The sequence below is a fragment of the Microtus pennsylvanicus genome, chromosome 16 (genome assembly GCF_037038515.1).
Source record: "Microtus pennsylvanicus isolate mMicPen1 chromosome 16, mMicPen1.hap1, whole genome shotgun sequence".
NCBI lineage: Eukaryota > Metazoa > Chordata > Mammalia > Rodentia > Cricetidae > Microtus > Microtus pennsylvanicus.
The window spans coordinates 43525602-43546450 of NC_134594.1; the positions used below are offsets into that span (position 1 = coordinate 43525602).

Genomic DNA, 20849 nt, shown 5'->3' on the forward strand with positions numbered 1-20849 from the left:
CCACCTTAACTATATAATTTCAAGTTCCAGGCTAGCCTGAGCTACATAATTGATCTATAGTCATCCCCCAAAGAGTTTAAGATGGCAAATTTATATGTAATATGTATTTCAATGCCATAAACGCATACATACACACTCTCAGCCTGAAACTTTGTATTCTACCAATCATATCCAGCAGGGGGAGACTAAAACTTCCCTCTTTCAAACATTTCTATATATAAGAGGAAAAGAAACAACAGGTTTTTTTGACACTATCTGTTGCTATGTAAACTAAATTGCCCCTGAACTCTCAATCCTCCTGCCTCAACACCCCTCTTTCGAATCACAGATGCACATCACCCCATTTCGATACTCTGCCCACACTCAGCCACCTCCTATTCTTAGCCACATGGATTCCTCCTAATCCACAAATCCGCAGACCCGATCAGTGCACACTCGACCAGGCTTTACATCACAAACGCAAAAGGAATTATTGCTCCTTCCATTGGAATACGCACTCCAGATTTCTAAGAACACAGCGCACATAACTTAACAACATCACGCTCCAAAGTTTGTTTACGGTTTGCACTGGCTGGTTTTGTGACACAAGCTAGAGTCATCAGAGAGGAAGGAGCCTCAGTTGAGGCGATGCCTCCATGAGATCCAGCTGTAAGGCATCTTCTCAATTAGTTATCAATGAGGAAGGGCCCAGCCCATGATGTGTGGTGCCATCCCTGGGCTGGTGGTCCTGGGCTCTCTAAGGTGGGCTAAGCCAGGCAAAGCAGGCAGGTAAGCAACTCTCCTCCACGGCCTCTGCATCAGCTCCTGTGTCAGGATCCTGCCCTGTCCTGACTTCCTATCCTGACTATCAGTGATGAGCGGCAATGCTGAAGTGTAAGCCAAATAAACCCTTCCCCCCCCAACTTGCTTTTTGGTCATGGTGTTTCGTCGCAGCAACAGAAACCCTAACTAGGACACGTGTCTTCTTTTGCCAATTTCTTCATTCTCTATTTGGAGGTAAAATTTAGGCAAAGTAATCAATCCATCCACATAAGAGAGCATCCCCTCTCTCCTGATCCTCATTTTTCTTCTTCTTGTTTTTATTTTTGAGACAAGTTCTTTCCGTGTAGCTCTGGCTGTCCTGAAACTCACTATATAGACCAGGCTGGCCTCAAATACACAGAGACCAGCCTGCTTCTGACCCTCAAATACAGAACTCTTACCCTCTTTTCTCTGGCCCCCTCTCATCTCCATATCTGAACAAACTATTTCTAGTCTTAAATAGTATTTTTTTTTGTACAGAAGAGCTGAACTCTTTTGAACTGTTGTAACTATTCTGAAAATAAATCACTAGGCATGGTGATCTGAATTAGAATGACTCCCATAGGCTCACCTAACCAGCCTGCCCCACCCCCCTTGCCTGATGCCTGTTGATCAGGATATAAAGCCCTTAGCTCTTTCTCCGGCAACATGCCTGTGGCCACACCCCCTGCTATGGTGACCATAGATTAACCCTCTGAGACTGTAAGCAAGCCACCAATTAAGTGTTTCTTTTATAAGTGGCTTCGGTCATGGTGTGTCTTCACAGCAGTAAAACATGAACTAAGACGCTAGGGTCTTAAGTAATGGATGACAGAAGTAAATTCTTTTCTCGGTGGTCAGAGAAAATCTTAGGAGACTCAGTTAAAACGCCACCAAGAGGAGACTCAAGAAGGGCTCAAAGGGAATATATACCAGACGCCTAATCTACAAGAAGAAAACTGAACAATATCATTAAAACAAAACAAAACACTACTGGAAGGCGTCTGGAGAAGGCTCAGCAGCTGAGAGTGCTTCCTGTCATGGAGGGTAGAGGGCGCCGGCAATCCCTGCCTTCCGCAGCCATCCAAACAGGCTCCTTCAAGATGATACACTGTAAATACCACACATCCACCCAGAGCTAATCCGTGTGATCCTAGCCTATCCACTCCCAGCCACCTTCTATTCTGACCCACGGCTCTGCAAAACCTGTTCCCACCGCAGCCTTTGGCTAGCTGTCCTCTCAATACCAAACTACTACTTGCTTTGGCATTCAGGGAGCAGGTCCCTCCTGGCATGTCTCCGCAGCACTTCTCCCTCTCAGGGGCCTTTCTCTGAGCACCCGAATATTCTCCTCCCTTCGGTGATCAGGGGGGTGTAGTTCTTGCAGCACACACTCCTATCTGGTGTGTCCTTCCCCAACACAACAGCAACCTCTGTTTATCCCAGCAATATCGACAGGTCAGGCCTTTGCTCTTAGACATTTGGAAAGCTTTTAGAGTCCTTAAAATTTAGTATGTAGTCATTACTTTAAAACAAAGTAAAATGACAGCGATTAAAAAGCCAATGAGATAGCATGTGTTCCTGGTGTCTGCCAAAAGAAGGCTTATAATCTCCCTGGAACTGCAGTTACACACAGTTGTGAGCCATCGCGTGGATGCCGAGAACTGAACCCCAGTCCTCTGGAGGACAGTCATGCTCTTAAGCACTGGGCCATCTCTCCAGCCTGGGCTCTTGGGCTCATAAGGAAACATCCATTTTTTCCCCTTAAACTCACCTGTAACCTAGGCTGGCCTAAAACATATGATCCCCCTGCCTCAGTCTACTGAGTGGTGGGATTACAGACACGTACGATTAGGTTTGGCATTAAGAGAAAAAAAAATCTTAGTGACTAGAATACTGTTAAGACCTCGAAGAGTCTTTATGCTAAAACAATGCCAAGTCCCTCGACAGGTAAAGATGTGCACTCAACTGGGAGATTTCAGAGTAGCTCCCAGCTGCGAGCAGACAGTACCTGCAGTTGGAGATACACACACACACACACAAGGCCACTGTACAGGAGGGCACTGTCAGCCCTCACTCTTGGGGAACCCACTAGCTAAGAGATTTTTAAACCCCAAGGAGTCTTCCCTGACTCTCATAACTCCTACTTGACAGTCGCAAGTTCCCTTGACGGGCTTTGAGAAAACTCCTGGATCTAGCTGGCACAGATTCATGAATTTAATGGGAACATGGGACCCTCAATTACCTGCTTCTCAAAACTAAGAAAAAGCAGTTACAGGAAAACTGTAAAACCCGAGGACTATCAAACACATGAGCTGCTACCGACTTGCAAATGAACTAGGAAAACCATAGCAACGTTCCTGTCGGCGTCAGTTCTCTCAAAATCTCAACCTCTATTTGGAACAAAAAGGGACACAAGCGGTGGTGGAGGCGCACACCTTTAATCCCAGCACTCGGGAGGCAGAGGCAGGCGGATCTCTGTCATCGAGGCCAGCCTGGTCTGGACAGCTAGTTCTAGGACAGGCTCCGATGCTACAGAGAAACCCTGTCTCAAAAAAAAAGGGGGGGGGGGGGACATGGATAAAACAAGGCTGCATCCAGAAAGAAACGGAGCACTCTAGGGAGCCCAGCAGGGCAACACTTGTCTGTCCAACACAGAGGGAAGCGGTGCCACGCGGAACAGGTCCTATCTACCACGCAGGCAGCAGTACTGTCATAGGCAGACTGACCACCACAGGCCTGCTCCATCCTGAGTGAGCAGTCAGCAAGCCAATTCCTAGTACAACTGGCACAATGAGGCTTCCTGCTGGAAGAGATGTATCAGTCTCATATAAACTTGAGTATCAGATAAAACTAATTCGTGTGCACAGATCATTCCTAGAGGCTGAACATCCAAGTTTCAGATCCTCACACACAAGAGACGTAGAATATAGAGAAAAGAAAGAACAAGGAAAAGAGAAAGGACGGAGCGACGACCACCTTTCTGCTTCCTACTTCCCACTGTAGATATCCCACCAGGTTACTTAAACCAGCAAAAGGAAGTACCTGATCGAGCAATGCCGCTGTCCCTGTCTTCATTCTGACCTCTGCTGGGCATGTCAACCGGTGTGCTGTGTGCTGAGACAGAGAGACAGACAAGGGAAGGGTTAATGACCAGACTCGCCAAAGACAGAGACATTCAAAAAAATGACTTCATATATGATTTCAGAGAGGGTTACTGGTATTGAGGAGTGGCCTAATATATAATAGAGATTAACTAGATAACAAATTAAATACATAAAAAGATAACAAGAAGCAAAACCAACAAGCCATTTGCCTTTATGCCGGAGCCCACAGGCTCCTCTGAGTGACATGAACAAACCATTCATGCAGTTAATACAGTCAGCGGTCTATTTTAGCCATTTCCTCATTATTTATAGTATCTAAACAGTACAACAGTTTCAAAATGCTTTATAATTAATTAGTCTCAGTGATAGCTGCAGTCAGCTTAGGAAGAGAAATAGTGAAAAATCATTTCATAAATCTAGACATGTTTATTTATAATCTACTCTTTTTTTCCTAACAGTTTTTTTTTCTCCAGTTCTTTTACCCAGACATGGTATTCAAGTTGTTCAGAAAAACTCATGTCCTGTCAAAAGTTTGGAAAACACTCTTAAGTAGCACATGTATCTAGAAAGCTTCAGACTGGTTGGGCTGCAGATTTACTGGGCTGAAAGGGACGTGGGAATGTGTCCTAGAAAATCTAGAAAGAACAAGAAGCCACTGTGTGCCTGGACATCATTCTTGCTAGCATTTATCTTCCAAGTTTTGAAGGAAGTATATAAACAAGCTATATGTGGTCTACTTAGCAGGGACAGTAGACCAGTTCCATTAGGCATCAGAGAACTGTGATGTTTAGTGTGTGTGTGTGTGTGTGTGTGTGTGTGAGGCTATAAAAAGGAACAGAATGAAAAAGCCCATTTGCCTTCCTCACAACTGTAAGTTGGTCCTGAAGATTAGCTCACAGTTGCTAATCATGTTACAACGGACACTGAACAGCCCTCTGCTGGCAAGGCCAGTTACATCTCAGAAAACACCCAGAATAATATCAAGATGACTACACCTGTAAGGAACCTGGACACTGCATTTAAATAATTTGAGTAAGTTAATATGAAAGAGAGAGACCTGATTGAGCCCTCCCATGCTTATAATAGAGTGACTTAGAAACTCCATGCAGGTGAGGGTGCAGGGGAATAGATGGATAAAAGATGCCACAGCAAAGAGAACCAGCTCACAGCAGCAGAGGCGGCCTAGGAAAATCAGAAGAAATTAATTCTCCTAGAAACACAAAGGGCTCACTTCAGATCAAAACCAGCTCGCTCCCATTTGGACCATTAGCAACAAGGTGGAACTTCGAAACAGCAGGACTCTGGCTGCATTGGAAACTAGCATCTCCTGCCACAGAAGCCCTTTGGGTTTCTGGAGAAGAATAAATGGATTTCTGTTTTTCTAGAACCTGCATAGGAGTTTTAACGTGTGGGCCACACTGAGCTCAGCATTCCACACAAACCTGCAAAGAAAGAAGCGCTGCGGGTGAGCCGGAGCGGTCCTCCTTCGGACACCCCCTGCAGCAGCTTGCCGCTGCACGCCTGCAGCAGACCTAGAGCAGAACACACAGAGGACGCAGGGCACACACACAAATAAACACGGGTTAAAGATAACGCGAAACTAAACCCCAAACACAGCAAACTCAAATAAAGCAGAACACGCCCCCAACAGCAGCACTTGGGGAAGAGCCGTCGAGGGTCTCGTTTTACCTAGGTTACTTCCAGCGCGACAAGGACCCAAACTGTTCAGTTTTCCAACCTGGGGATCTTGGTTGATGTATTCAAAGCTGTCCTGCAGGCTAAATCAAGATGGGGATGGGGAGGAGACATCAAGATGTTAACACATTTGTTTTTTTAATAGATTCCTACAGACAACAACTCGACAGAATCTCAGAATTTTTCTTTATGAGACTAAAGTTTCACATCGACCAAGGGGAGAAAAGATGGGAGGTTGGGAGGAATTTGCTGAAGGAAAACGAAAATGTTTTGAAAGTGCCCAGTCCACACGACTACCTGAGCAACTGCATTCATAACCACTTCGTGTCTGAAATGAGACGCCAAACTCTAAGCGTACTTTAGTAACTGACACCTTCCATACCGCTATTCATTTTGAAATTTTGCTTAACAAAATAACACCTAAGATGCTGCTATTCATTTCAAGGGTTCTCAATGAACACTCAAAATGAATTAACTTCATATCTCGGCTAATATCTATTAGTGATTCTGCAGCCTGTTTCATGGGGACGCAATCAGAAATTATGATCCACTTTAAGAAAAGTAGAATCACTCATGAAGATGGGCAGGGCAGATTTCTTCAATGTATTAGTTTAGAAAGAAACTGAATGCCAACACTTTGAAGAGAAAACAGCACAATAAAATTCAAATAATTTCTTACTTAAATCTGAGCTCAATATTTTATTATAGAGAGTTAGTGAGCTAAACAAATATTTAGGTTATTCCAAAGACATGGAAAAACACTCATAAAAAACAAATGTCGCCTAGGTATGGTAATGTATGCCTATAATTCCAGTATTCATGAAGTAGAGGCGAAAGGACCTTGAGTTCCCTGCCAGCATGGGCTCCAGAATCAAAACTTGGTGACTGACAGGAGGAACAGAAGAACAGACGCATATCCAAAACAAGAGACGTTTGTCAACCTGGCAGATAGAATAGTTTTGCCTAGCATACATGGGCTCCAGGTTCACTCTCTACCACCCTATAAACTGGATACAGTAGCACACAGCTACTACCCCAGGACTCTGAGGGAGAGGCGGAAGGACCAGGAGTTCAAGGCCATCTTTAGCTACACAGCAAAGTTCCAGTTTAGTTCAAGGTCAGGCTGGGACTTTGAGACCTTTTCTCAAAAAAAATAGACAAAAATCATCTATCTTTAGGGCCACTTGAGAAAAACCCAAAGTTTTTTTACTTTCTGTTATTAGAAAATGACTAAAACCTCTTTGTTAACCTGTATTTATCTTGTTATTCATTTAACAATGTCTTACAGTCCTCAACGAATTTATCTAGAAAGAGATACATAAAAACATAGGGCAGGGTATGAAATCCCACTTACTTATTTGTGCTTCCGCAGAAGCTACCCATTCGAGCCGAGAAGACTTTACTAATCATCAGCTGAGGAGGAGAACTGAAAGGCAAGAAGAGGGGAGACAGGCGCTTTGTAGGTTAGGAAGCCGGCATCAGCCTTCGGGGTCTCATGGCCAGCACAGGGGCAGCCTCACCGTATGTAGTGTATCTTCAGGGTGGAGCCTTTGTAGCTCATGGCAACAGAGCCGAACATCATTTCCCCCAGCATGTTGACATCGGACGCCGGTCTCGTGTACTGCACAGGAAATCAGCCAGTCAGAGCACAACATGGAACATCACAATGTTTTATTACCATTGGTCAATTAACACAGCAGTGCCTGCTAATCTCTGGGCCTCTGCCTGAGTGGGCTGACAGTATCTTAAAGCTACAGCTGTCCATCTCGGTTATTATGGACACAGCGATTATCTGATAAAGTTCACAAATATTACTATATTTTATTTCTTCCCTATAGGGAAGAAATATATATACAACGTACACACACAACGACAATTCCTCTCCATTTATAAACTCTAAATATGTTTATCTCTTTGGGTACGTAGCAGATCCTGACAAGAAACATGGGTTAGTATTATCCAACTAAATAATTACTAGTGTGGTCATCTGAGTGAGAATGTTGCCCCATAAGCTCAGATGTTTGAACGCTTGGTCACCAGTCTGAAGTGGGATTCCCCTCTGTATGCTGTGAGTATGTTTTATTACCATTGGTTAAGGAAGAATCTGTGGGCCTATGGCAAGGCAGAAGAGAGCCACGAGGGAAATCCAAACAGATATTGTAAGAAAGCAGGCGAAGTCAAAGAGAAGCCACGTAGCTGCCAAAGGAGACAGATGCCAGAACCTTACCCAGTAGGCCACAGCCTCATGGCAACACACAGATTAATAGATATGGGTTAATTCAAGAGTTAGCTAGAAATATGCAAAAGCCACTGGCCACACAGTGTTGTAATTAATAGTTTCTGTGTGATTATTTTGGGTCCGGGTGACTGGGAAATGAACAAGCAATCTCTACCTACACCATTTGATGCTCGGGTAGGTTTGGGACGTGTGCCCTTCTGAAGAACGTGTGTCACTGGGGGAGGGCTTTGAGAGTTTCAACTCCTGTCATTCATTGCCAGTTTGATTTCTGTTTCATACTCGAGGTTAAAGATGTGAGACCCTAGCTGCCTGCTCCTGCTACCACATGTTTGGTCTGCCATGACGGACTGTGGCCCTCTGGAACCATAAACCCCAATAAACTCTTTCTGCTGGATGCCTTGGCTGTGCTGCTTTGCCAGAGCAAAGAAAACCTGCAAGGCTGCAGCCGTGTCCACGCAGGGCTGAGTGAGGACCGAGGACATAAAGGAGATCTTGTCGCTCTAAAATTTATTAAGAATATTTCAAAAACACTTCCAACTTCTAACCAGTTTCTTATGAGGTGTTACGCCAGCTTTCTGACTCAGAGAAGCCTGGGTTTGCCTGACTGATCCTGTCTGCTCTGATCACCTCCATCTCCCACCATCCTTCAAATCCAGTAGACACATTCGAATTTACTCTACCAAATGCATTTACTTTGTCAAACACATCTACTGTCTTCCTCCTTGGATCTCTTCTTTCTCAGATCACTCCTTGAATATAGCTGCTCCTGTCCAGCAGCATTCCCTCCATTCTTTTGCTTTGCTAAGTACAAGAAAAGCCCCTATGACTTACTTCTAGGTCAACACCTCTCCTTTGGCTATAAAATGTCATAGAGCCGTGGTTCTCAACCTTCCTAAGGCTGCGACCCTTTAATACAGTTCCTCATGTGGTGGTGACCCAACCATAAAATTATCTTGTTGCTACTTCATAACTGTAATTTTGCTACTGCTAGGAACCGTAATGTAAGTATCCGATATGCAGGCTGTCACTGCCCACAGGTTGAGAACCACTGTCTCAGCAACTGCCATCCATGATGACACGCTGTGGACAAGCCAAAGAAAAGCATAAAACAAATGAGTGTACTACAGGCCCACAAGCACAGCCTGACCAAAGTCCAACAGCCAGGCTCTGCAAGTGCGCTCTCGGCATGAAGAAAAAAAATAAAGGAAGCTCCTCAGTACGCTTCATTGACTCTTTGCACAGTGTCTTAATGCCAATATATACAGACCTAAGTACAAATTCTCACTCTATCTCTCTCTCTCTCTGCCTCTGCATAATGACAAAAGAGGAAAGGGAAAGCTAAACCTGTCAGTGCTGCTAATGCCGGCTGGATTCACCTCTGGGTACGGTTCATACCAACAACCTCTTTCTGCTATAGGCACAACCCAGCTGATTTCTCATATTCCCTACGAATAAATTCTACCCACCCTCTCCGTTTTATAATTTGCCTTTCCTCGGTATAAAGACCATATGCCAACTGGGATTCTCAACTAGCACTGAGCACTGTAAAATATGGGCAAAATGTGCCACACGAATCTTAAAATTCAAGGCTTATTCATTCACCCGTGGCTGCTGGTAATCACCATGGCCTTGTTTAACCAGTAACAGTAGAGATAATATTCTGAACGGGTTTAAAAAGTAAGAACAGGGAGGGCTGGAGAGATGGCTTAACAATTAGAAGCACTAGCTGCTCTTCCAGAGAACCTAGGTTCAATTCCCAGCACCCACATGGCAGCTCACAAACTGTCTGAACTCCAGTTCCAGGGTATCTGACTCCCTCACACAGACTTACATCCAATGCACAATGAGTAAAATAATAAAACATTAAAATTAAAACAACAAACAAACCAGAAAGCTGGTCATTGTGGTATGTGCCTATAATCCGAGCACCAGGGAAACTTGAGACAGGAAGATTTGAGATCAACCTGGCCTCCATGGTGAGGTCATGCCTGCTTGGGCTACTACAGGGGGAGAATGTGTCAAGTTCAATGTGGTACACATCTGAAAACCTCAGAATTTGGGAAGTGACGGCAGGAGGGTCAGAAATTCAAGGTCATCCTCAGCCATATAGCCAGTTAGAGGCCAGCCTGGACCACTGGAGAACCGGCCTCTAACAAACAAAAACAACAAGAACAAAGCAACAGCACCTCTCGAGAGCTTGTGCCCACACTTACAGCTGTTCTAGAGACAACGAATCTTACTTGGTACTTTGGAAGCTGCTCCTTAGCTTGCTGCAAAGATCCTCCAGAGCTGTGGAAAGAGCTGCCGCCGCCGCCACCGCCACTCCCGCGTTCTTGACAGCACCTGGCTGACATTTTAACAGGGACATCCTCTGCTTTCTGGATTAAGAAAGGCAGGCAAGTCTGTCAGGCTTTACCAACACTCTTTATCAGGTGGATTATCTGTCAAAACATTCGGATGTCTGAATTGCATTAAAAACAGAAGCTCTGTTTAACTCTTCTTTATGATGACAAAATCATTCCTGGGAGTCTGGAACAGTTGGGAAGCGGAGGGAGATGTCTGCACAGATACAGACCTGATAGACAGAGATTGACCAAGACAGGGGGATAGCTGATAAACTATTTAAAGAGTACACTATGTCTGTTAGTATTTACATTAAAAATTTACATGGTAAAGTCATAGACAAATACTACTCCCTGTTACCGATTTTAGGAGATTTTAGTATTATGTAGTCTTAACACATGGAACTGATGAGGAGAAAAATGACCATAAACTTTCAAAATTTTACCAACTAAATATTACTGAGAAAAGGAACCTATTAGCCCGGGCGGGCGGGCAGGCTTGTGTTTCTCATACATCTTCTAGCACTCCTTCGTAAGCACAGGGAAGGAAACCACCAGGATGAACTTGTGAAAAATGAAGCCCGAGCCCTGAAACAGGAGCTACTGTGAACCCCAGAGCGTGTGACGGGAACGTGGTCTTTAAAGGTCAGAGGTACCGGAGGGCGATCTACTTTAGACTCCCCGAAGTGCTCCTTGCTAATTTCTATGACGGTGACATAAAGATAAAGATGCCCTCGCCCGCCCCCAGAAGAGAACACTCTCTCCAGAGCAGCCTTCGTGAGAAATGACTTCTGCTGAGTCTCCTTGGCCTCCTCCTTCCCTTCTTCCATCGCCTTTGCTTGGGAACCCAGGAATGCAACGGCAGCTTATCTAATCTCAGTGTGACTGGTGGTCTAAGGCACATGCTTGCCGTCGTGTGCCGATTCAAACTCATGGCGTTTTGTGCTCGTCAAGGGGATGAGGTTGGGCAGGGGCTGGATCGGAAAAGGAGCGTAAAGAGAACATGAAAGGTGCTGGTCTCTAGCAGGCACTGCAGCAGCGATGGAACCTGAGGTTGTGCAGGGTTAGTCCTGAGCATCCTGCATGCATGCCCTCAACATGCTCTTCAGCTCCAACTGCTACTTAAGACCTCTTTACCAGAAACAGCCTCTCAGAGGGCTGACAGCTATGAGAGGAAGTACCACCTCCAGGCAGACTGCAGGAGGACCGGGCAATCAGCATGGCTGGAAACAGCAGCTGGTACAGGGCAGGCTACCAATTGGCTTCTCCTGCGGTCTTTGGCAAGCTACAAAAGTGTTCCTGATCCTATGTTGCCATTTTAAAAGAAAATGTCTAGGAAACCGATAGAGATGATCAAGTTATCCCTGCTCAGGTATGCTAACTCCAGTTCCCTGTGAAAATCATCTCCCCTCTTTGCCGTCATCAGCAGCTCAGCCTTCTGGTAAAAGCATTGGGTAGAGCCCTCTCCTGTCCAGTAAATAAAGGGATCAAGAGCTGGCTCACCTAAGCTCCCAGTCCCAATCTGCCATTAAAGCTTACGTGAATCATCTGAGAGATTTCTCAGCTTTCTCCTCCACCCACCTACCAAGCCCAGCCACTGGTATAAAGGTTAGCAGTTTGGCAGAACTCCTCTCCTAAGTGCTGCGGTATCCACCCGGCTCAACGCCTTCCACCAAACATTTCCTTCCTGAAAACCAAGATTCTTATCAAAAGCTGAAAAACAAGGGCCAGGGAGAAGGCTCAGCAAAGAAAAGCACTTGTCCCGCAAGTCTCGTGACTACGTTTGATCCCCGGGACCCACCTAAAGGTGGAAGAAGGGACCAACACCACAGAGCTGTCCTCTGGCTCCCACGTGCAGGCAGCAGCCTGCACACCCCCACAAAATCACTTCTAGGCCACTAAAGCTGAAGAACAGCCCACTGGCCCTTGGGAGTCAAAGGCCTTGTTGTAACCGTTCTTTTAACCACAATCTACAGACTATCAGAATCTGGTCAGTGTGGGAAGCGGGTAATTAAAGAAAAGAGTGAGTATCAGTGGCTTTATTGAATCTGTAAGCATCTGAACAAATACTGAAGAGAATGGTCTACAGATTAGATGTATCCTGGCTGACATCCAGGATCAGGGAGGGCAAGGGTATTCCCAAATGATTTTATCTTTCCTAGTCTGGATCAAACAGGTCAAGATTCTTCCTGTCTTCACTGGCCATTCCTCCCACCTCCAGTGCCCATCATTCCCCCCCCCCCCAATCCACAACAGGGAAATTAAGGAAAGGTTTCTTGGTTAGAAGGGGTAAGGTGACAGTGCACACGTGTACAAACAATGCACACACGTGCAGACAGTCCACGTGCACATAGACCGTGCATACGCACACACGGAGGCTCTCCAATGAGGAGGCCTTTTCATTCTGTTTGAACATATGTTGTAAAACATCTTTTCTTTATTTTGGTTTCTGAAACACAGGCTTACTATGTAGCCCAAGCTAGCCCCAGATCACCATCTTCCTACCTCAGCCTATCTAGTGCTGGACTACAGGCACGAGCCACACTTGATACCTTTGTCTATGAGAAAACCAGGACAGAATGACTTTCTCTTCTGGCAAATACTCTAGCGCTTCATGAATCTCAAAAATGTATTTTCTTACTATGCTTACAAAGTCTTACTGATTACAAGCACCAGCAAATGCATATTTCTGGGTGACAGGGTTGGCCTACCATAACTGCCTGTTAAGTTTCACCCATGTTCAGGACACACGCTTGCCCATTGGGGTGCAAGCTTTGCTTGTTCTTCTGGATCCTTGCTGGCCCAGTACAACACAGCTCAAACGGAACCCAGACTGGAAAGCCCACGGGCATTCCATACCTGAGCAGCTGCCTCTTCTGTCTTCTGAACGGCTCTGGAATCAAACATGACCTGTCTGCCTCTCCTCTCACAGTCCTGGTACACTATCAGGCGAATGTCGCTCAGGTCCAGCTCCGAACATGACCAACTGTGGATTCAAAAGAGAAAAAAGTTAGGTCATCTTCAGTGCTTGGTGCCATCACGAGCAAACACGATTTCCAGCCAATGGGCCTGTGTGCCAGCCAGAAAGCGGCTGCGCGAATAGTACCGACCCTCAGGAGAGGCGAGACTGGTGTAGGGAGAAATCCCTGGAGAGAAAGCACTGCCTTCCAGAGCCGGTTGGGGCACAAATGGCAGAGAGAAGTTGCAAGGCACACAGAGGGGGCTGTCAGATGCCTGGGTTCTGGGGAAAGCACCCAGGAGTTAAGGGAGTTGTTTATGCTTCTATGGACTCAGGAATGAGAAGCCAGCCACCCTTGCTCAGGCGGAACTAGCAGCAGTTACACAGCCTAAGGCTTGTGTACTTTCCCTGTATGTCTGGCTTGATGCAGAGGCTTTGAAACCAAATGTATTTGCTAACCATCATGAATAGCAATGATGGAAACATGGTTTGTTCCTAAGTAAAAGGCATTAAGGGAAAAAAAAATGCAGGCTTACACAGTAGTAACAAATTCTATCAGAAAGCAGAAACTAGAGAAAGGAACAACTCACAAGAGGAGTGCTCCCAGCATACGGCTAGCAATCCATTCAACACGCATGTAGTGTGTATTGTAGTCGAGGGAATCATCAAAATGACTTGAGTCCCTGTCCTCATGAAGTTCAAGGCTGACTGGGGGATATTAATAACCTAATAGTTACACAGAACTATACAACTACAAACTTAAGTCCAAGGAAGGAAACTAGAGGTACGAGAGAGTCTTCGAGCCTGGCGTCCATCTCAGCACTTGGGAGACACCAGCCTGGTTACAACATAGCAAGACTGTGTCTCCAAAAGGTAAGATTTAAGGAGTGAGGGGGACAGAGAAGTCACTGAGAACTTAAAGCGACATTTAAACGCAGACCTGAAGAATGAACAGCTCACATGAATACCGCACAACCCGCAAAAATGTAGCACAGGAAAGGGAGAGAGGAAAACCAGAGAGCTACTCCCCAGCCCCGTGGGGGTGGATGTGGGGGAGCTGAAGCAGGCCCAGACAGGATGGGCTCCGAACACAAAGAGCAGCCAAGGAAAGCTGACATTGATAAGAGATCAGATAGCTGCTGCCCTAAGAAAATCCGGAGGTGGGAGTGGACGCTGGCCCGCACATGGAGCCAAGACGCCAACGATGCCTGCTGCAAGCTGTGACCACCAGCGGCGGCAGTGCATCCGGCTTGAATCTAGAGGATGTGCCTGAGGCAGAGAGGTGACTGCTCCGGCAGACTCCACTAGAGGACAGGGGGAGGACAATGACCGGGTGGGTGACAACTGGGCTGGGAATAAAGGAGGGACAGATGGAAAATATCCAAGTAGACTGTGTAAGTATGGTCAGACACAGCTGGAGTCAAGTCCAAACCGTCTTCACCTTCTACTTGGCCACTGGAGTAATCGGTGTAGAACTGCTGACTTCATAAACCTTTTGTGTGGATTAAATAAAATACATAAAGGGCTTCACAGTAGCCTGACACACACACACACGAGCTCCAACACGCTAAGCTCACTCCCGGGAGTGAGAAGGCTGGTTTCTGTGAGAAGCCGGGTTGCCTTTGGCCCTTCCCGGTTGCAGGCAACGGCGGTTAATACCAACCATGTTACTGAGGGGAAGCAAGAGGGTTTGTTCTCCTAAATACCAGCTGCAAAACATAGAAACTTCTGTTCATCCCTTCCTTCACCGACATGTTTTCTAAGTTGTGCTTGGTGTCCTTGCCCTCTGACGTGGAGCGCTGTGGCAAATTTACTTTGGAAACCATTTTTCCTCTGCCCTCAGTCCAGAGGAAGCCCATGTTTAAGGTCTGACCAATGAGACGTGCATGCCACATGACCCCAGTGCCACGTGACCCCCAGCTGACAGATGGGAGCCACAGCTTACAGCCCAGCCATCATGTGGCAAGCTGTTAGGTGAAGTCACTGTGGACGAAAGCACAAGAGCAAAGGACTGAGACCGATTCCTGCTGGCCCTCTGTGTGTGCTGTTCCTGGACAGTTCTGGCAAAATGAGGTCCGATGACTACCACCCAAACCACCAAATTTAAAATGTACACAAGGGCTGGGCAGTGGTGGCGCACGCCTTTAATCCCAGCACTCGGGAGGCAGAGGCAGGTGGATCTCTGTGAGTTTGAGGCCAGCCTGGTCTACAGAGCTAGTTCCAGGACAGGCTCCAAAGCCACAGAGAAACCCTGTCTCGAAAAACCAAAAAAAAAAAAAAAAAATGTACACAAGGCTATTAAAATTCTCTGGCTAAGTGTGGTGATCCTAACAGAGGCAGGTGGATCTCTGAGAGTTTGAGGCCATCCTGGTAACATAGTAAGCTCCAGGACAGCCTGAAGTACAGAATACAGAGACCTTGTCTAACAAAAACAAAATAAAAACACCAAAAAAAACCATAAACAACAACAACAACCCATCTGAAATGTGTATCAAGGTCTAAGGGCTGGGGCTACAACTCAGTAGGAAGGTGCTTGCTTGGCATTTGTGAAAGCCCTGAGCTCCATCCCAAACCATAAAACAGACAATATACAGGGTGAGGTTATTAAAAAGTAGGAAAAAGCAAAAAAGATTCAATCACCACTAGGTATGGGAACACGTATCTTTAATCCCAGCACTTAAGAGGATGAAGCAGACAGATTTCTGTGAGCACTAGGTCAGCCTAATTGACGAGCATGTTCTGGGCTAGCCAAGGCAACAAAACGTGAGACCCTCTCTCAAAACAAACAGAAAAGGAAGGGAGAAAGATAAGGACTTAGTCTTTTTGTAGTATCTGTACGATCCTTACTGTACATAGAATTACATCTGCCAAAGCGGCAGAGCATACACAGCAATCCTTGAGAGTGACCAGTTAGAATTTCAGATAGTATCTCTAGAATTCAAATTCAATGATCACCATAACATTTTATTAGATTCACATTCTTTCTCACTTAAAAGACAGGAGATAGTTGGGCAGGGATGGCACATGCCTTTAATCCCAACACTCAGGAGGCAGAGGCAGGTGGATCTCTGAGTTCAAGGCCAGCCTGGTCAACAGAGAGCTTTCTACAGCCAGGGCTACACACAGAGAAACCCTGTCTAAAATAAAATAAAATAAAATAAAATAAAATAAAATAAAATAATAAAAAGCAGCTGTTTGATGTGGTGGTATTTAGAAGGACTGCAAATTTGAGGTCAGCCTAGACTCTATTCTAGGTCTGTTTAGACTGCAGAGCGAGACCGTGTCTTAAAAAAAGAAAAAAAAAGCAGATAAAATAGAGGCAGAGAATAGAGGAAGAAGAGAAGGTAGGGGTGTGTGTGTGTGTGTGTGTGTGTGTGTATCAGATTGTCCAACTTTTTTTTTTAACCCAAATGCCTTCAAAGTATTTCATAAAAGGAGAAAAACTCCATCCTCCCACACGAATACTATCTTGGTTTAACATCCAGTCAGCATCATTTTGACATTTGGCATTTGAAATATTCCTAGAGGAAACTACAGCCAAGTATGGTGATGTGATGTTTTGGAATGAGACAGGCCTGCAGCCAGACTTCCAGCTGGGCCTGCTTCATCGCCTTGAAGGTCTCTGGGATGGAACCTACAGGAAGAGAGAAACACAACACAACAAAACAAAAAACCACCCACTCCCTTGAGTTGCCCTCTGCCCTCTACCTGTGCGCTACAACGGGTGCACACACCTACAAGCACTAAGCCTAAGCTTAGACAGGGACAATAAAAGCTTTAAACTGCACGGGGCTGTCGGCTTGGTCAGAACGCCTCACTTCTCAACTCCACACCAACAAAAGTACAAAACAAGTAACCAAAACATAAATTATTTCCCTGAAAAGCAACAATAGCAAAAATGCAAAGAATTTGAGGTACAAAAAAACACATCTCTTTAAAGTATATATTGCTATAACCCAAACTAGGAAAATTCAAGGTCAGCCTGGGCTATAGAACAAGACTCCTTCTCAAAAATAAAACAAAATCACACCAAAATGAGGGATACACACACACACACACACACACACACACCATGTATTGTAACAAAACTATGACTAACCCTGTAAAAAAAGAAAAAGAAAGAAAAGATATGTTGTAGTCCTAACTCCTGCACCCACGAGTTAGACCTTGTTTAGAAATAAAGTGCTTGGAGATGAACAAGATGAGGTGCGATCCTGCTGAATTAGAATGGGTGCTAATCTCATGACGGGCTCCTCTTAAGAATGGGATTTGGACGCAGACACGGAATGACACACAGGAATGTCGTGCTGCTGAAGACAGTCCAAACACCAAAAGGCAAATAGTGCCCTATCCAATAATTCCTGGGGGCATCGAGTGTGTCTCCTGCTGGAGTCACATGCCAAACGAGGCAGTGAAGCCGGTTTAGGACGTGCACAGACTTTAAATACTCAGCCGGAGAATGTTTGTTTCATTTTCTTCGTAATGACACGCTGACTCTTGAGTTTTCAAGAGAGGGGTTGATGTGATCTCAGGTAGAGGTCTGCTCTTAGGCAGAGGAGAACATCCTCAGGGCAGAGGCAGCGCTATCAAGGACCTGTGGTTTCAAGGAGGAACACCTCACAAAGAACAGAATGGTCATTATGTACTTTGCCGCGCAGAATCCGCTATCCCACCCGCCCCCCCCAGACCAGGTCACTTCCCTGGGTTTATACCTCCCTTAAACTGTTACAATAGTAAGATGAGCAGTGGTCTAAGTATGCCCAGGTCATAAGCCATGATCTATGGTTCTCCTCTGGGTCTCACACGAGGAAGTAAAAATACATAGTCAAAGTAAACACACAGGAAAAATTGAAAGGCAGTCTTGGGTTCCAATAATGTCAATATTTAAAGAATCTGATATGATGGGGAACTTTAAATAAGACAAGAAAATGTTAAATAAGGCAAAACTGAGCAGGCATGACGGTACATACTCATAATGCCAACCCTCAGAAGACTGAGGCGGGAGGATCACCAGTTTCAGCCAGCCTGGGCAACACAGTGAGACCCTGCATCAAAAACACCAGTAATAAGAGCAGAGAAACTTATAGCTACTCATCCATTTAACAGGCAATTCCTGTCTGCTCACTGTGTGCCAAGCAGTGTCCCAGGCACTGGGACAAGGTTGAGTAGATTATGACCTCTGGTGCCATAAAGATTACTGTAAGTATCATAAGGACACAACCCCACAGCTCTTAAATGCCCTTCTTTGTTTACAACCCTCACACAGTCCCTCCTCTCTTCAAAACCAGTTTCTAAATACAAACCGAAATCTCTCAAAAAGCTCATTGGAGGGCATGGTGGCACACACCAGTAATCCAAGGACTAGGGAGGTTGAGAGAAGAAAATCATTGAATTCAGGACTACTGTGAGCTATATAATGACTCAGTCCCTCCCTCCCTCCCTCCCTCCCTCCCTCCCTCCCTCCCTCCCTCCCTCCCTCCCTCCCAATATGATGAACCAAACAAACAAAGCCAGAAAGGAGACAAGAAGGACCATAATTTGAAGGATTAAACACAAACAAACAAAACGTAGACTAGGTATGGAGGAAAGGGAGAAACTATGTTGTGATAAAGATGAATCACAGTTCATCTCATCAGCAAGCTACTTGTTTCAAGAAAAAAAACTACGTAGATGGTCGTAACAGATTGGGAAATCGTGTGCTTTTGCTAGATTAATAATACACCCAAACAAACAGCTCACAGGAATAGTCATCGTCAAATTAGTTGGCTTTCCTTTCTTATGCTTTACTTATAATAGCATTAAGTGAAAGAATGCCTTGGTTCACACTTCATATAAAAACTTTCTCCACCAACTCATTGGCCTGCAGTCAAGAGAAGCAGAGGGCCACAAAGCCACCATTCTCACACAATGCTAGCTAGAGACGCTTATTTGCAAAGTATTCTGTTAAATGGATCCGCCTGTTATTTTACCCAAAGATATTTACAAGCCGGTTGCAGTTTTCCCATTTAAGAACATAAGTTATGTATAAACTTTCCATCTGCTTATAAACATGAAGTGCGGGATGAAAGAACAAACATCACGCCGCAGCACGGCACAAGAACAGTAATGCCACTGAAGTCTGACCGTGCACACCAGGATTTGCTCCACACACAGGCAGGGACACCTGATGACCTACGACAGATGCCGAAATCAACTAGCTGCAGTTCTTATATCAAAATACACTTAAATAACAAAGCCACACCCTGAGAGGTTCGGAGATAAATGTCTAAATTCAGACATCAAATTCACAGCATGGATCTACAGGACACATTAGAAGAGGCTTTGATGGTGATGCTCGCTGCAGTAAACAGACATTTTTTATACATTTGATTTATGTGCATGTCTACGTAGCTATGGTGCCCTTGGAGGCCAGAAGAAGGTGGCTGTCAGTGGCACAATACAGGGGCTGGAATTCAAACCCTGGTCGTCTGCACAAACTTGAGTGCACACAAGCACTGAGCCATCTCTCCCAGCTCAGCAGTTCCCACCCAGAACTATGAACTGTGGAAGTACCTAACTCTACAGTACGGAGCTTTCCAAAACCTGGTGCCTTACACAACTTACAAGTCTGTCAGAAAATGACGGACTAAGCTCTTGCGAGGCACGGCTCAAACACAGTCAATTCAGACACACAATCCCTTAACAGAACTCCTGGGAACCAGATGTTTCAAAATTCAGATTTTTTTTAAAGACTTTAGAAAGATGAATATTATATAATACCTCCTCCAGAGTGGGGAGGCAATGAAACTCCTAAATCAGATTACAACAATTTAAGAGATGAATATATCCTAAATACAAACATTTCATACAGCTTCGATACCGGTTCAGATCATCTGTAGGCTTTTCGGAGATTTTAAGATTTTAGAAACGTAAGATAAAGGACTGCTGAACCATTTGATGGTTGTTCTACCGGAAGGAAGGACCAAAAGGATACATAAGCTTCCAGGTCACTACATTTTTCCAGAACATAAGTATCAGAGATGACAGTCAAAGGCTTATGCTACTGAGGTTGGCTGTAGCTCTGAACCCCAATCCTGAAATAGTGTCAATAAATGGCAGCAAAGGTCACAAGCTAAAAACGCCTAAATCCCTGTGTAATCTGTGCACACAGCTGCAAACATTACAGTATGTGTCAGTTGCGGCTGGAGATGCGGGTACTAGAAAAAGATCAAGCAAAGACAATTTTCTCCTGTCTTTTTTGAGCTCAGGGTCCTATGAGGACATAGAGCTTACACTGCTTACAGATGGCTCAAAATGAATCACAAACCCAAGTGTAACAGGCCTGACCCTGTAGTTTAGCTGGGTGTGGGGGCTCTTGCCTGTGATCCCAGCACACAGGAAGCACAAGAGGAGTCACCGTGTGGGGCAGCAGGGCGAAACATAGTAAGATCCAGGCCACACGAGGCAGAAGAGTGAGATTCTTGCCTCAAAAACAAATAAAACAAAGCACACCTACAAGAGAGAATATAGATGACTTTAGGGCATGGATAACAGTTTTTTTGTTTTGTTTTGTTTTGTTTTGTTTTGTTTGTTTTTCGAGACAGGGTTTCTCTGTGGCTTTGGAGCCTGTCCTGGAACTAGCTCTTGTAGATCAGGCTGGTCTCGAACTCACAGAGATCCACCCGCCTCTGCCTCCCGAGTGCTGGGATTAAAGGCGTGCGCCACCATCGCCCGGCTGGATAAAAGCT

At 45.2% G+C, this 20849-nt stretch overlaps 1 protein-coding gene across 5 annotated transcripts in view; it reads right to left on the reverse strand.

The window, feature by feature from the left end:
- Fnip2 (folliculin interacting protein 2) overlaps positions 1–20849 on the reverse strand; it is a 93358-nt gene that overhangs the window by 34152 nt on the left and 38357 nt on the right. For 3 of the 5 annotated variants that reach the window (XM_075951014.1, XM_075951011.1, XM_075951013.1), the window contains exons 2-8: positions 13023–13149; positions 10062–10199; positions 7103–7203; positions 6937–7008; positions 5577–5665; positions 5330–5419; positions 3826–3897 (exon numbers count right to left, since the gene is read on the reverse strand). In XM_075951014.1, coding sequence (XP_075807129.1) covers positions 3826–3897; positions 5330–5419; positions 5577–5665; positions 6937–7008; positions 7103–7203; positions 10062–10199; positions 13023–13149 — 689 coding nt within the window. The remainder of the gene's footprint in view (positions 1–3825; positions 3898–5329; positions 5420–5576; positions 5666–6936; positions 7009–7102; positions 7204–10061; positions 10200–13022; positions 13150–20849) is intronic. The other 2 variants (XM_075951012.1, XM_075951015.1) reach the window with 1 other exon arrangement.